We start from the raw sequence: 17,797 nt of genomic DNA on the forward strand, positions 1-17,797 counted from the left end.
AAGATGAAATCACTGAAAATAGTTTTTTCCTTGGGAGTATATCTCCAAAACTATGAGATTCCCCTTTAATTTTAGGGGTAACTATACATTTAAATATGCATTCGTGCAGTTAATATTTTGTGGAAACTTATACATACAGGTATTTCACGAGTGATAATGACTTATGTAATGAATTTGGAGTGTTTAATTAAGAGACACTGTCAATTCAACTTCCAAGAAATAAATCAGAATAAATAGTTATTTATGCAACGAGGTTCTGTGTAAATTGGGCTTTTCTAATTGCCCGAGAGGCCAGATTGAAATACGAGCGTAGCGAGGATTTTAAGGCCTTGAGGGCAATTAGAAAAGCCCAATTTGCACAGAAACGAGTTGCATACAAAACTTTATTGTTTGAAACGACGTCCCCAAAGCTTCCAAATCTATTAAAAATGATTTCGCATTTGCTTTTGACAGTTTTGACAAATTTTTCAAGAAATGTCACTTTGAATGTGTTATCTAGGGCAACGGTTGGTTATCTGCTATTTTTTGCTTTAGAGCAGTTAGGAGGCAGTTTACAAAGGAGAAAAATGAGAATTTATGCCAGTTGAAAGCAGTAAAATTAATTATACTGATAAAAACACAATAAATTAAAAAAAGAAATAATCTTTGCAAGTGATACAATGTGAACTAAAGGTTTGGAACAAAATTCATAATACTATTATGTGACGTTTTTAGGAAAATCGCTACAGGTCGATTTTATTTCGAAAAATGCCATCATGTGACGCGCAACATGTTTAAATGACGTCTTTTTTTAATGGCAACCCCAACTTTTTCTTCTATTTCTGATATATCTTCCTACTACCTAAACGATGAATGAAAAAATTTGGTACCTTACATAGCAATTTTTTTTTGAGAAAATAAAAAAAATTATTTGAAAAATTTAATTTTTATTGATTAAATTTTTTTTGGAATGGGTTTGTTTAAAATATAAGATTTATTTTAATAAACCAAACAATTTAGAAGATTTACGGCAGAGAATTCGCGCTGAAATGGAACAAATAAGCCCTAACATTATTGAGCGCAGTGTACAAAGACGGCAGCGGAGTTCCTCCCGGCGGTCAGAAATTTTCAGGTCTTGTAACAGGTAGTGAACGGTAAGGGATTAGCACTGGTGAAGAATGATCCTGTAATTAGGAATTACATTGCCTTTCCTAAAAGATTAAATTAAATATTTCTTTATAAGAAGACATACTTCTTGCGACCAATGATTAAAACCACCTCTTTTTTGGTGGGATGCAGGGGTAAATCGCACTTATAAATAGGCCCATTTTAAAGTAAAATTTTTAGTTTAATTATTTCTTTAAAAGCGTCACCATGGAAACTGAGTGAAAAAGGCAAACTTGTAGTGAATGGTGCAAAATTTCATCAAGCCAGAAAGTTATGTAATAAGTGATAACCGTATACGTTGGAGATGTAAAACCCTATGACCAGTCTTAAAAAAAACTCAATACAGTGAGTGAGTACTCATATCATGTACATAAATAGAGTACAATTTGTAAATGCCGTATGTCATTTTAATTTACCCTTGTAAATAAAATTGTTTCTCCCTCTCATCAGTGTATTTATTGCCAATTTCAAGCAAAATACTCGTCATTATAATCTAGTCCGGCTACCACCCGTCGACTACCTATCGCAGTAATCCCCGATAACCTCGGGAGGAACTCGTCCGTTAAAAAGTGTTATGCAGGTAAAGAAGTGACCACCGGGAGGAACTCGGATACGCCCTGTACAAAGTGTTGGTGAGTGCTAAATGGTTGGCGAGGGACAATTTTAACATTTGCATTAAATTTTATTGTTAACCTTAGATATCTGTTTGTTTTGTTTGAGGCCAATTAAATTTTTACATGAAAAATTAAATGAAATTTTTGAAGTAAAACTTTCTCAAAAAAAAAATTGTTATGTAAGGTACCAATTTTTTGCATTCATTGTTTAGGTAGTGGGAAGGTCTATATTCAGAAAGAGAAGAAAAAAGTGGGGGTTGTCATTAAAAAAAATTCGTGAAGACGTTATTGGGCAAAAACCAATGACGTCATTTAAACAAATTGCGAGTCACAGGATGGCATTTTTCTAAATATAATCGACGTGTCCGAGCGATTTTCTTAAAAACATAACGCTATTTTGAATTTTGTTCCAAACTTTATGTTCGCACTGGATAAGCTAATCTTTGTGTTAAAAATATCTATTTACAGTTTCCTTTCAGCAAAAACCTTCACGAGTGAAAAAATATTCATAATAATTTGTGTACACCAACAGACTGTTTTAAAACTGTGTAAACATTTTGTAACAATGTTTAACGTTCCCAAAGACAAATTTATTTTAAGTATGAAAATAGAGTAAAATAGACAGGAAGTGTTGCGTTCAATATCCTATTTGTTTTAATACAAAATGATTATATCTATAGCTTTCAATTTCAATTTCTTTGTACGTAGCAGTTGGAAATTCTTCAGTTCCTGGAATTCTTGTTTATAGAAAAACTAATATTGACCTACCAGAACATCTTCTTCAGGTTTTTCCTCAAACATCGGATTTTCAACTTTCGATTCGTGAAGACATTCGTACATGAAGTCAGCATCGAGTTGCGCATCGACGAGTTTTTTTTCACGCTCACCGCGAGCAATTGGATCTTGATCCCCCATCACATAAAATCTATTTTTCAAACAACTGTTTCACCAAGCGGTCGTAAGTAAAAGGAAAGTGTCACAAACTTTTCATCTTCTTTGTAGAAATTACGTGCGACACAGAATTAGAAAAGCACCAATTATCTAGGCATATGCCGGACAACTGAACGTAAACGTCTCAAATATAAAAGCGAGTAATAAACAAATAAAAAATTACTTTCGAAAATTACTTTGAACTAAATTATTAGCTGCGGTCGCAGTTCCTTAAACAATTCCGTCAATGATAGGAATGAATGATTAGATATACTTTCTATTGCAAAGTTAAGAATCGATTGAAATGCTTTGATTTTAATGGGAAAGTGATGGGAGTCATTTCGTACGATATCAGCAAGAGCATACAGTCGTAAATATTAACAAAATGAATTGCAGAAAGATTACTTTTTTCTAAACTTGAAAGCTAAAATAATACACGTGAAGTAGCTTATGCAACGACCTGCATTGTTACATTAGATTTATGGCATGAACGTTGGAAAAAGTTTGACGATTCTCACTTCAAATGCGCAGAACCGAGAACCGCAATAGCATTACAAAATAACAATGTAGAAATATTAAGATGATGAGACCGTCACCTTTCACTACTATAGATCGAACATTTTAATTATGTTTTGTATATAAACAATCTTACAATAAGATATTTATATAAATATGTACCATATATTTTGAACAATTTAGGCCATAGATAAAAGGTCATTTATACAAATGATTTCCACTGCAACATCTGGACAAACAAATTACAAACAGATATGTATATGCGCAAATCTAATGAATAATCATTATTTTATTGGTGTATGTCGCTGGTTTCGACACTTTCTTTATACACATTAAACATATAAGCACGGAACAGGTTGGTTACACGTTTAATAATTTATTACTGATTGTGAAACTTCTTATTTTATGAGAATTTTTGTAAAAACATCACAACTCACCAACGGAGAAGAAAAAGATTTCAATTATCAAGAACATAATAGTAACAATGTTAATACTTTTGTGTCACCTAAATAGTTATTTATGTTACAAGTGTTGAAAACAATCCATTGCTTTACGAACGGTAATATGGCGCGAGACGCAGTCGAGCGCTGTATGTGAGTGAGTAAAGCAATGGAGTTTTCACAAGAGTACCATACAATATTTTTTGTGCTGCCTTTTGTAATAAAACATATTTTTGAATCATTAACATAATAAATATTACTTAAACAAAATTATGCTGCTAATCAATTTAGCACTAAATATATCAAATGTCAATCTGTCAGTGCTCGAATTTCAAATTCAAACGCAACTTTATAGCTTGCAAGGTCACCAACCGAAATTTTTATAAATAAACCCCCCAAACCTAAAATTAACACATTTTAGCATTTTTTAAATATTTACGAAGCCTTTGGTTTTATAACATTAGAGACATAATTGTCTTTCAGTAATACTTGATTTGCCACAATTAGTTTATTTTTTCTTGCCTTAGATTTCTTGTTTGTCAATTGCAGCACTAGAGTTTTCTCATTTCCATTGCCGCACGCTAATCGTCCACTTAAAATGCCAATTGCAACTGCGGCAGCACAAAAAATGTTTTACACGTTTTGATTGCACTGGTCAACAGCGAAAATGTATCCTGGACGCAATTAGGTAATTTACATTAAGATGTTCTTGCTAATTACGAATATAACAGCAAAACAGGATATTAGCTCTGGTTTTGAAGATACGGCATAACTATGTCACACTCATCTTAAAATACATATTAGGTCTAGAAATTGCAATCTTCCTAAAGTGAAAAATGTCCAAAATATGTAGTTTTTTAGTTGAACCGAGAAAAATCCTCTTTGCTCCTGTGTGATTTGTAAAGAAAAAACTTTGTTGAGGGCATGAATTGAAAAGGCCCAGTTTTCAATTAGAGTGCATTTCAACGAGAGGTACATAGGCGTCGCCATCGAGATGCGCAAGATGTAAGGGAAGGGGAACCCAAAATCGAGTCCATTGGCGTAGTCGAATTTTATTCTTGTTCTTACTTTCACAACACAAAAAATATCAGATTTTCGCAGCCGGGATTAGAAGTCGAGTTGTATGATATAAAAATCATGACATGAATAATGAATTATTCCCGAGAGGGAAACAATATTGTCAAAAAGCTTTTTAGGGAGCTTATACAGTTGGATTAAAAAAAAAAACGGGACATGAATCTTCTAATGTAAATTTGGTTTTGTCCATTTGTCAATTAATTGTCTTAACAAAACCTATCAAATAATTTTTGAAAATGTCATGTCAAGTTCATTGAAGTTTGACCATAATTACCTCGTAAGGTTTCACACTATTAAAAAACCCAACAAATTATGTCAATTTTTTTTAAATCCAACTGTATAATGATGGAAAAATTAAAATACAATTTTTACATTTTTGTAAAAAATTTTGGGCGTGAAAAAATAGTATAAACATGGAAATATGTTACAGTCATCAAAATGTTTAAATTTGTCAACAGCCAGTTGCTAATTTTCCCCCAATGCGTAACTTTATTAAAAATAAGACACATTACTTGATTTAAAACACAAACCTCAAGAGCCAATTCCTGCGGGTTAGTAATGTCATAATATTTCATTGATATCGCGAACGTCCTAAATCAAGGCAATTCATGAAAACATGTTCTAAACCCGAGCTAATTATTTTTTTTAAACATTACTTTCTGCGGTAGTTACAAAACTAAGAAAAAAAAAACTTTCATCTTAGAAAAAAATTAAAAGTTAAAATTTGTTGACCAGTAGTATTACTTACTACCATTTACAGGGTGATTTTGAAATAAGTTTGGAAAAAAAATGTGAAGTATCCTTGACACAAAATAATTCTGCGTAAATGACTTTTGGAGGTGAAATCAAAAGGATGGAAATTACCCTATATCCTTGTATTTTCAACGCCTATGAATAAGGAAAATTTGTCCGAATTTGTTCATTTCATTAGCGATCATTGTTACATCAACTCCACAATAAAGTCGCAGGTTCAAGCACATTGCTTTGTAAATGTTTCTATGGAAATGATCGAGAAGAGTTACGTTTGTGACTGACGGTCACCTTTGATTATTATTATTGTTGCTAAACTACCAAGATAATCAGGTAATCACCTTTAACTCAGCAGCGTACTAGCAATTTTGAGAAAATTTTCAATCATTTGTATCTCGAAAACGAAAAAACTTTTATAAGAACATGTTTTTGTCGTGACTTCTTCTCATTATCACCAATTACCGGCTTTTTTTTCCAAACTTATTTCAGAATCACCCTGTATTTTACAGCCATTAACGAATTACTATAAATTCGGAACTTAAATTAGGAAATAATAAATCAGACTATTTAACAATGGAAGTTTGTATTTTAAATCATGATTTTGGGAACAACTACATACATATGTATATTACTTATAATTTCTTACCAACTGGAGATTTTTAATTTAAAAAAGTGTGATATTTTTGACATGTTCAAATTTCGTCGATTGAGAAATTGTATATCGCATCTCGAGTATTTACTAGCAATGAAGGTATTCCTTCCTGAATAACATTGCTCCACTTCTAGCTTAAATATTACTAAATTTAAAAAAAATTGTATTGCCCACATACTTTAATTTTGTTTATTGACGAAGGCTGAAAGTCTTGAAACATAAATAGTATGGGTAAAAAAGTACGACTATTTGAAAGTATGTATGGAAATATGAATAGGCAATTCTCCAACTGCAAAGCTATGCTGGTTCTCTAACTTGTTGCTCAATTAATAGATCTTGCAGATAATGTTCAAGTGCTAAAAAATGAACGTTTTCCTTTAAATTAAAAATCTACCACAGTAGTTCTAATTAGTGAATCTCGTGAGTTTTTTTTAAATGACTATACTATACAGGGTATTTCATAAGTGATAATGGGCCCGACGGAATTCGAAAATGCAACTCACAATACATTATTGCAAAGTTAAACTGGATATGGACGCAGACAACATCCAGGTTTACTTTGCAAATGTATTAATACCCTGTATTACTGACCACAGTGCAGGTATAAAATATGATTAGCTTAGCAAAGATAAAGAATATGTTTAACTAGCAACTTACAAGAAAATACTACTGATTACATCTGTGAATTAAAAATGCAGTCAGTTTCATATACGGCGTGATCAAGAAGGACTGTTTAAGTTGGTAACACTGGATGGTATTTTAAATCGTATAACAGGAGTAACTTCCGGTTGTTGGTGGCTTGTCGTTGTTAATGCTATACCTATATCAGATAATTGTCAAATAAACCAACAAAACATATCCAGTTGCAGTGTTAAAAATAACCGAATTAAAAAAAATTCTTAATTGTACTGCCAACTTAAACAGTCCTTGATCACCCGGTAGATAGATACATTACAATTTCAAACCATTAACTCCTCTTCAAGATGTTTCGGGGACAATCTAATTCATGTATCACGTGATCACGAATGATCCAATCAAAACGCGTAAAGTCCTTAGTTGCATGCCTATCACAGCGATAATAAAAAACAAAAAAAATATTATCTTATTTACTCTCGTTGTTACGATTTTTGATTGAAATAAATTTGACAGTTAGACAAATAAATGAATAATTTTGCATTTCATTCATTATATTGTCTCATCGAATATAACACGTGGTATGATTAATCATCGAAGATATTAAATTCGTGAAATTGAAGCAGGACATTTCACTCATAATATCATCGATAATAATCATACCACCAGTTATATTATAGCCGAAAATATCTAATACGTAATAGTTATTTCTGCATTGAAATTCTAAAACTGAAAATTGGTGTTTTATTTTTTTCACTACCAGTCTGAGAAGGCGTCATTATTTACTCCTGAACCGAACCCCACAGTAGAATTTCTCTCCTATTGGTTAATAATTTTTCATTATTAACACAGGGTTAATAATGAACAACCGTCACCTAGTAACGAAAGATTGTCGCGTATTTCATTGGTTAACGTAGACGATTTTCATAGCAATCGTTTAGAAACAACTACTCGGATCCGTCGCATCCGACAAAATAATTTTATTAATAATTTTTACCAGAAAGGATTTTAACGTATCTAGTAGTGAAAAAAATTGTATCTATAAACCACGGTAGAGAAGTTCCTTATGGCCTTCGCGCCTTGGCGCTCTGGCTATAATCATGAACTTCTCCACCTTGATGTATAATATACTATTTTTTAAAGTTCATATTCGGTATTTATTTAATCAGGTCATGTTTATTCACGTCCTGTTAAATTCTGTCAATTTTACGGCAATATTTTTCGGCTAATAAAACATTCGTAATCCTTTAACAAAAAATAAGCGTTGAAAAATTTTTTCAACGCTTATTTTTTGTTAAAGCTAATTAGCTTGCTATATGCATATTAAATGTCTTACATAACCAGACACGTGGTAAGTCTGGAATACTATTGGCATCGAACAAATGTGGAAAAGTGAGTTTCATTACCGCACTCAGTGGGATAAGAATTTACTTTTCCCACTGAGTGAGGTAATGAAACTCATTTATCCCACTGAGTGAGGTAATGAAAATGCGTGAGGTAATGACGTTCTTATCCCACTCAAAATTAGTGGGATAAGTATCATTTATCCCACGGGATTAGATATATAACTTTATTTCACTGCCGAAAATCAATAGATAAGATTAATTTTTTAATTTGGGGCGGTCTTAGGTAAAATTTTGTACATAACACGTGGGCTAAAGCATATTACAGGAAACTCGTGTGATTACAGATGAACTCGGGCTAACGCCTTCGTTACCTGCAATCTTCACACTCGAGTCCTGTAATATTGCTTTTATCCCACTAATTATGTAAATAAAAATAACTATTAAACAATGAATTGAAAAAAGTCCCAGAATCGTTTCCGGCTTTTAGTTTTACAAAGGTCTTCAGACAAATGAATCTTGACCGTCTAGAATCCAAAAATCAGTGACAAAATTTTAATGTATGTATGTGAAACGATTATTCTTGAAGAAAACAAAATTATTCTAAGAACTCAGATGAGCAGCGCAGACGACATTGATGTGGGTGAAAGTCGTCGGAGTTTATTTAGAACACTAACGGTACAGAAATTCAGCGGTTAGTTTGTGATTTCAAGGATAATTACATGGACTTCTACTTTATTATCATGAAAATTTCTGCTCGTCGCTTGAATAAATATAATCCTTGACGGTTCAAAATCTGTCTACTGTGTATTTTCATAAAACCATAAAATTCATTACGTATTATGGGTGGTGCCGATACGTGCGTAGGATCTAAAAGCGCGAAAGGATAGAGAAGTGAGTGAAAGTTCAATGTCTTTCTCAGTTTTTTAATTACAGGTAATTTTTGATTTACCTTGCATGTAGAAATCCATCTTCATTTTTGTGACCTATATGAATATATGTCTCCACGAGCGCTACAATTTGTTACACTTTACAATCAAAACATTTTATAAATGCTTCTACGGCTACATATTTTGCTACTTCAGTGTTATTCTGTAAACCAGCTACATAAAACATGCATTTTATTGGATTCAATCAATCAAAACATTCAAAACAAAAGAACTTAATCAGTTTCCTTATACATATCTACTAAAATATAAAATTTGTAGTACACTGGCGGCCATTAATTTGGAAACACCGGCCTAATCTAGTTTACTGAATATTTCTAATATTTGATAGTGTAAGCGTTATGTCATGAGCGTACGTCACCCATATTCATCGTTGAGCGCATTCAACAGACTGTCACAGCCGAAATTGATATGTCAATAACATTGTCAAAGTGACAAACAATTTACAATAGAAAAATCTTGGTGTTTCCAAATTAATGGCCGCCACTGTACATATAATAAAATTAATACATACATATATTTTTTTTTATTATACCTGAATCATAATCCCTGTTTTTGACACTAAAATGCGTGCGAAAAAGGGCCTTTTTAGAATCTGCGTCTCTAATAGGTCTATTATTGTACATATTCAATTTGTAGTCGTTTACGGATGGCTATCTCTTAAAGCACTCGTAGTTTAATAGATCTCTAAGAAATGTTTAATCAATATTTCAGTATATTATTGTCATTTACACCAAAAAACTACCACTACACCAATATTCCCTAGAATTTGAAAATTTAATTTTTTTATTTAAAAATTAAAACAAGGATGCAAATTCTAAAAAAATAACAAAAAAACTCGTTTTATAAGGGCATTGGCGCACTCGTCCCATACAAAACTCCCCTACGGCTCGTTTTCTATACCTACACATTTTTTCTTTCTGAATTTTTTACCAAAAAATGTTACAAATTGATTTAAATTTTTGAATAAACAAGGCATACATATACAGTGCCCTTTTTTTAACGCTGACCATAGGAATTTACATGCTACAAAGTTAATGAGCTTTTGAGTAGGAATTTTTAAGTGAAATTTGGTAGGATATTAGATTAGTATTTTATAAATCAATTTCTTCGGCCCATCGTACAAAACAAAATAATCATGGAATTAGAGCAAAGATAGGTTATAAAACGTTCTGGGCAAGAAATAATGTAATAAATTTAAAGTACTTTTTTTTAAAATTAATTCCGTAATTATTTTATTTTGTAGTACATATAAAATAAACTTAAATTGATTTATAAAATACTAGTCTAATATTCTGACAAATTTCACTTAAAAATTACTGCTAAAAAGGTTATTAACACGATCCAAAATTTTTGTCATGTAAATCCCTATGGCCAGCGTTAAAAAAAGGCACTGTATACCCGCCTATGGGTAAGCGCGAAAATTTTCTGTTGTGATAGAAACGGAGCCTTGTCAAAAAACTTACATTGTTATAAAATAATAGACTACAGTCCATTCCATTTAAGAATGCAGTAGATGTCGCTTCGAATGGAGAACGTTTCACACTGACGAACGCGGTGAATTTGAAAACATACATTCCAAGCAAAATTAACACCACAAAAAAAGTCATAAAATGGTATTCTAATAACAAAATTATAGTTTAATGATCCGTTTGATACAAAAACTCGATAAGTTTGACACTAATAACCAAAAAAATCTATCAAATATCAAAATTTCACAGTAGTATCAAAAATCTAACATTGCCTAGTGTAGACTTTTCTCTCATTTTGACCAATCAACGGCGGGAAAATAGTCCCTATGCTATTCTACACTGCATACTTAAATGAAATGGACTGTAGTTAATTCCACAAAACGGCTCGTTTGGTAAAAATTAGGGGGCAAACAATCTTAGAAAACTTTTGCGAAAAGTTTCATAAATTGGCGAGTTCTTCCACTGGTTAAAATTAACACACTCACCTTGTATACCACTTTCCCGGTTATGTATCTCAAAAAACGAACATGAAAATACATTTAGGTACATGCAGGGTGTCCCCCAAAAAAAAAGACGAGCTCCCTTATTTATCGGAGGATTTTAATTATCTATACACCAAATTAAATGGTTGTTAATAGGCTACAAAATGGCTTAATACTCGTAAATTCACGTATAGCTCCAAGGGCTTCAAGACTAAACTGTCAAAATATTTTTTTTCAAAAGGGATTACATATTTTTTTTTTTGTAATTCTGATAGAGATTTTAATTCTGAAAACAACAATGTATCACAAGTATAACTTCACATAAAAAAAAATAACACTAACTTTTGAAACAAATGACGAGCACCAAGCGAAAAGCTATCAAAATGCATTGCGTTATAATGTAATAACCAAATTAAGGTAGCTGGAAAAACAAATGACAAATAATAACACGTAGGATTGCACAAATATGCCACCAATGTTTAGCGCAAAATGGAACATAGACGATAGTAGCATTTCTTTACATTTTTTTTTTTGTGAATTTTTGGTATTTTGTGATACATTGTTGTTTTCAGAATAAGAATCTCTATCAGAATTACTAAAAAAAATATGTAATCCCATTTGAAAAAAAAATATTTTGACAGTTTATCCTTGGAAGCCCATGGGGCTATACTCGAATTTATTAGGCCATTTTGTAGCCTATTAACAACCATTCAATTTGGTGTACAGATAATTAAAATCTTCCGATAAATAACGGAGTTATGGACTCGTCTTCTTTTTTGGGGACACCCTGTATAATCTTGTTTTCAATAATAGTTTTTCATTTACTGTACTTTTAACGAACGTAATAATCAATAAAACAATAAAATTCTTGAAGAAATGGAACACTTCGTTGAACACCACGCGAATGTTTTGGCTTCGGCGTGTGTACCTTCTTACCTTATATGAGGAGCAACTAATCAAATCGCATTATGTCCAGTCGAGGCCAAAATTCAGTTTGAAGTGTAATCCTCTATAACTACTTTACAGCCCTACCTAAAGAAACTGCTAAAAATAAAATTGTATTTCTATTTAATTTCAGTTTGAAATCTGATGCTTGCATCAAAACGTATAATGTCCATCGAGGTAGACGGATCAAAACGCATTATGTTGTTTCGTTGGCATTTTGGATACATTTTGGCATGTATCTAACCTCAAATTAGCGGTTTCAATCGTGTCTTTTAGTTTATAAATTATAAGTTTCAATTAAAAATCTTGTCTAGTATTAGTTTGGCTTTTCAATTAAGTGTTTACCTAGGTTTTTACAATGTTATAATAAATTTCACGATTAACAATAAGCATTATGTCCAAACATACCACAACAAAACGCATTACATTCACAAGAATGAATCAAATTGCATTATGTCCGATCTTTTTTTAATATTTTCTAAATATCTAGGGTCTTTTTGATCTAAATGAGATCATTAATGTGATTCATCTAACAGAACTTCTCAAATGGCCGTTTAGTTTTAACGTAAAGTAAATCGAATTAGAAAATATATGTTTTTTGCTTCTACCCAAAAAACTGTTTTATGTGCCATAATGCGCTTTGAAGAGTCATATGTACGAGTCTTTAAAAAAGGACATTTTTTTATATGAACCGATTTCTAATTACATAATAATAAATGAATAAACCACAAAAGCTGTTAAAAATTAGGTATCTGACATTTAACAACCAGAAATTATTCGAATCCATTAAACCATAATAAAATTGCAAAAAAAAAGTAAACATATAAAGACCTTGTCAGTAAACGGCCTTACCGAGTTAGGCAAGATCAATGAAAACATGCGTGGGGCGCCTCGACTTACTTAAAGAAAGAACAATGCGTCATCGACTTAAATCCATTCAAAATACCATATAAATCTAATTGCGCATCTAACATTTACAAAAACGTTTTACCTGTGGTGTTATGTCATAAACTGTATTTGGTTTTTTCCATCAAAACATCTCTTTTGGTAGAGCCGACTTATTTGGAATACAACATTCCAAGTGCCACTAATTTAGATAACGGAGATTTCAATTAGAGGTTGGAACACAAACTCTATTTTACAGCGAACGTCCGTCGAGATAACTCTTTCGAATTTTCTTCATATTATCTTGTTACGCAATTATTTCCACGTTAAGTTATAGACCTGCTTAAAATTTCATCCGACACAATTTACATAATATCTTATCGCATACATTTGTAGAATTATACAGCATTTATAAAAAATATGTTTCGGTAATTTTAAACCTACAAATCTTGTTTATTATAACAGCTTTTTCCGACATTACTAAAGTGACACATGCTGTTTGATCTAAAAAAAAGTCAATATTCATCTCCACAATAGAATAAAAGAGTATTCGCGTTACTTTAAACATTCCTGAAAATGACATCTACAAATTTGGATAACTGTGGGTTGGTGATTGAGACAACAGTGTCTGGCAGTAGTTACTCATTTGGTAATCAAATAATGTGTGGACGGTTTTATGGTGTATAATTATTATTGATGGGAGTTCGATTTGTAAACACGTAACAATAACACATTTTAAATATTCAGCTACACTTTCGTTTCTAATTTGCAAACTTGCTCTCAGATATAGATAAAATGGAAACACATGGTAAACTTAGAAAAATGCAATTTTTACAGATACAGTAAATATGTACATACATGATCATTTCTTGTTATCATAATTAAACTCCAGCAATTACTATTTATGTAAGTAGTTCTAATAAAAACAAAACTTATACCTTTCTACTTTGCCAAACGGGTTCTTCCCAACAACAACTCCCTGAACTACCTCTGCGTCCTGGATCCCACGAATTCCTACGTCCATCCAAAGAATCGGTGGAATAATTTTTGGAATTTCTCCTCATCTGATTGGGTACTTGAAGAAAATTACTTTTTAAAGATGACATGGACCCGCCCATTAAATCTCGTCGCACACCCCATGAACGGCTGTTGTCTTTACGTAGCGATCCCGTTGAAGAGCCCAAAGGATCCTTTCGCAGGGTCGCAGCAAAGTGACTAGGGTGTTCCATATCCTTTTTAGGTGGTCCATTCGGAAGACCGAGAGAGTCGCGGCGCCTACAGATTTAAATCTTTCTTAAGAATGAGGCTATTCGATACAATCTTTATTTGTAAACCGAAATGCAATCATTCGCAACTGCACTACTATAACAATTTGCTTCACTCGCAGAAATATTTTCCAGATCACTGATCACGAAGAAAAAAATATTATGACAATACTTCATGCATTTTGATTTGGTAGTAAATTGCCGTTATTCCCGGCTCATTTTTTAACATCAACAGCTCTGATTTGAATAGTTATTTACAGATCGACACATATTTGTTGTGTTTGATGTTAATTAAAATGATTTCGTGTTAAGCTTGGTATAAACGATGCATGTCTAAAGAGTCATTTATTGCATGTAGTTGGACGACACACTTCTCACACGTACAAATTATTCAACAGAAATGTAATTATAAGTAATTAGTCTACTACCAAACAATGCGGTCTAGTTCCGTAAAAATGGTCTCAATTTAAAATAAAATCACGGTACTTAGCTCTATAAAATTGACAAAACTGTAGCTTTTTATGTTTTCACCAAAGTGGTCGTTGCATTTCTCGGTGACAATGCATCTAATTATTCTCACCTATAATACGTGCCATAATTATTAAGAGCCGGCATGGATTCTCTTCTCGGTCCTACACCATTTCCAAAATAACCTGAGTGATATAAGTTTGGTTCCTTTTTTTGACTGATGACATTTCCTAAAGAGTCTCTCCTATTTGTTATATGGAGAACACTTCCCAAGGAACCTCGTCGTCCATTTTTTCCATGCACATCGCATTTCGTATTCATTTTAGATTCGACCTGAACGTGTACCTCAGATGTTGGTTTTTGTTCAAGTTTAACATCACTGAAAAGGGCCTCGAGCCTCTTAATGGCAGCTGCATGGTTAATAGCGGTACCCATTCTTCAGTTTGTTATTCGATATTAAACAAAGTCAGTTGAGTACCTATGTTTGAAGTATGATACATACTTTTTCCAATCCCTTTCAATTAAATTTTCGATGTCACTTTTGATAAAGTATCAGTATCATTATGAAAATCCAATGTCTTTTTTTCAAAAACACATAACTGAACCAAATTTGTACTTCATTCACTAAAGTTACTCACTTAAAGTCACTCGCGAAGGAATTCACACATAAGACTATGACCACTAAGATGTGAGTGTGTCAGCAGGTTCCCATGACTGCGGCCACATTCCAACATTAACACTGTACGATCTCGGAGGTACTGTCACGGTGGAGGCCAAATGCGCGGTCTTATGACAACAAATCTACCACAACCCACAGTCTATCCAAATGAAAATTGTCACAAAAAATGTCATGTTTCCAATGTTAATTATGTTTACAAACAAAACAAAAATAGTAAAGAAAATAATAGAAAAAAGTGGTACGTTTCCTTTCGTAAAAAATGAAATGGTTTTTCTATCTGTAAATAAGATTTGGATTTTTTAATTTTTGTTCCGTATCATATTGGCACCGCATACTATGTATTTGCTGTAATTTAATTAACACAGTACAAATAGTATTTTTTGTTAACACAAATATCATTAAGTATGTATATGACTTGTATAGCTACATACAGGGCTAATCAGTAATCATCACATAAGGCTTATTTCTGAATTTATTTTGTACGCAACCAAAAATACATATTAATGACGCTGACCACTTGATACCATTTATAATGTGATTTAATTTAGTAATCAACGTAGATAACAAAGCAGTATGTATTTAAATAAACTAACCCAGCAAATGTTCAAAGTGTCCTCCATTAGCTTGAAGACATGCTTCAAGCCTAGTAAGGAACGATTCCCGAACGCGTTATCCTGTTCTAATTAATGAAATCAATAATTAAAGTCATCAACTGTCATTTTGACATTTTTAGCAAAATTACATATGGTTCAGTCAATATAAATACATACATACACCTTGCAAAAGGTCATGTCATGTAATTCTAATTATTTAATATGTTGTTTGGACCTTTGCCAAGAGTAAAAAACCAAATTTGCAACTTCGAAAGACTTGTGCGCGCTGCGTGGTAGCCAAAGAACTGCGAAATTTTCGCACTATTTTCAGTTTTTGCTCAATATCTCCTAAGATAGGTATGAGTCTCATAGAAAAGTTGAACTTACCTTTTTTAAACTATGTAAAGTCCATTCACGTTGGATTTTCCTAGTCAAGGTCAAATAATTCAATATTGTGGCGGTGTGATTTTTAGTTCAAAAATGCTTTAGCTGTGTATCTCACCAATACGGGCTGATAAAGTAACCAAGTCATTCGTAGACTGTAGAGGTTATGTTATTCGCTGTCAGCAAAGAAACAGTCATTTTTCAAATATTGTTATTAAACTTTTTAGAGGATAACAATAGGTAATAATACATTCATTTTGTTATCATTGGCACTAAAAATAGTGTCAGTTGTTAATCGGTATGATAGGATTAGGAACATACAATAGGTACCTAACTCCTACCTACTGGTGTTGTATTTTTCTGCTTGCGTTGTTGATTAATTGAAAAAACCCTTAATGACTACATTTACTTAACCTTTTGCGACTAACATGATGAGTGATGAGGAACCAGAATAAGTTATAGAAAATGAACCCAATAGGAAATTGTGTGAAGTTTCTTTCATTGGAAGCGATGGAAGTAAGGAATGCATCTAAATGATGGAACAAATTTGGCAATAAAATTTCAGTTATTCAGAGACACTTATACGTTTTGATTGTGGTTGTGACATTTCAAGAATGTATTGTTACAATTGCATACCACAAAAGAAAGGTGCATTTTGATTTTTAATGATTTTTTTGTAATTTAAGCATTTTGGATGTACATATTACCTTTAAAATAACGTTGTATTGTTAAAACTGCTCAATAAAGGTCGTAAATAGATTATAATACATGTTAATACATACAAACATTAAATATTAAAGGATTCTAACTAATTAATTTTCGAACTGAAGCTATTTTTTCTTGAGTCCGTATTAGCTCGGGGGTTTCGTCACATTACGTCAGTTGTGGAAGGTTAACGCAATTTTAAAATTAACCTTTTTTCTTTTCGCCATGGTAAAATCACCCAAGAATAGAATTTTATTAAAAAATCTGTGACTTTATTTCACACGTCAAACTAACATTCAAAATTAAAGACGTCAAATCGCTCTCAATCGCTCTATCACGAATAAAACACGATAATGTAAAAATTACTAGGAAAGGAGGCGCAGGGTTGTAACGTGACAACAATTTGGCAGGGAAAATCCAACGTGAATGGACTTTAGATTAAATTTACTACAATTTGGGGCCTAAGTGAGCTCTGTGCATCCACTAGTTTCCGAGATACAGCTATTCAAAAACTGAGTATTTCTTCCAAAAAGTGAAAAAGTTTTGTTTAGATCTTTTATTTTGTTTATAGTATATTCATTTTCATGTTCGTTTCTTGAGATACATAATCGGGAACTTGACATCTGTCAAATGTAACCACAAAATTTACAATTAATTAATGTTTATTAAGATTTTACCCAAACGAACACGAAAAACATTTTTCGTGCTCGTTTCCTGAGATACATAACCGGGAAAGTGGTATATAACTAAATATATAAACTTTCCCGGTTATATACCGAACTTGACATCTGTCAAAGATAACCTCAAAATGTAAAATAAATTGATGTTTTTTAAGATTTTGTCTAAACGAACACGAAAAATGTTATTCAAT

General features: G+C 32.2%; 1 protein-coding gene across 6 annotated transcripts in view; it reads right to left on the minus strand.

The window, feature by feature from the left end:
- The window catches only part of LOC138122475 (WD repeat-containing protein 47), a 68,712-nt gene that overhangs the window by 13,478 nt on the left and 37,437 nt on the right, over positions 1–17,797 (minus strand). The window contains exons 1-2 of one of the 6 annotated variants that reach the window (XM_069036741.1): positions 14,678–15,331; positions 13,771–14,107 (exon numbers count right to left, since the gene is read on the minus strand). The exons of 4 other annotated variants lie outside the window; for them this stretch is intronic. In XM_069036741.1, the coding sequence (XP_068892842.1) occupies positions 13,771–14,107; positions 14,678–15,000 (660 nt within the window). In that variant the 5' untranslated portion in view covers positions 15,001–15,331. Of the gene's footprint in view, positions 1–13,770; positions 14,108–14,677; positions 15,332–17,797 lie in introns of those variants that run through there. One more of the 6 variants, XM_069036743.1, reaches the window with a different exon arrangement.

Source organism: Tenebrio molitor, chromosome 1, assembly GCF_963966145.1.
Source record: "Tenebrio molitor chromosome 1, icTenMoli1.1, whole genome shotgun sequence".
Taxonomy (NCBI): Eukaryota; Metazoa; Arthropoda; class Insecta; order Coleoptera; family Tenebrionidae; genus Tenebrio; species Tenebrio molitor.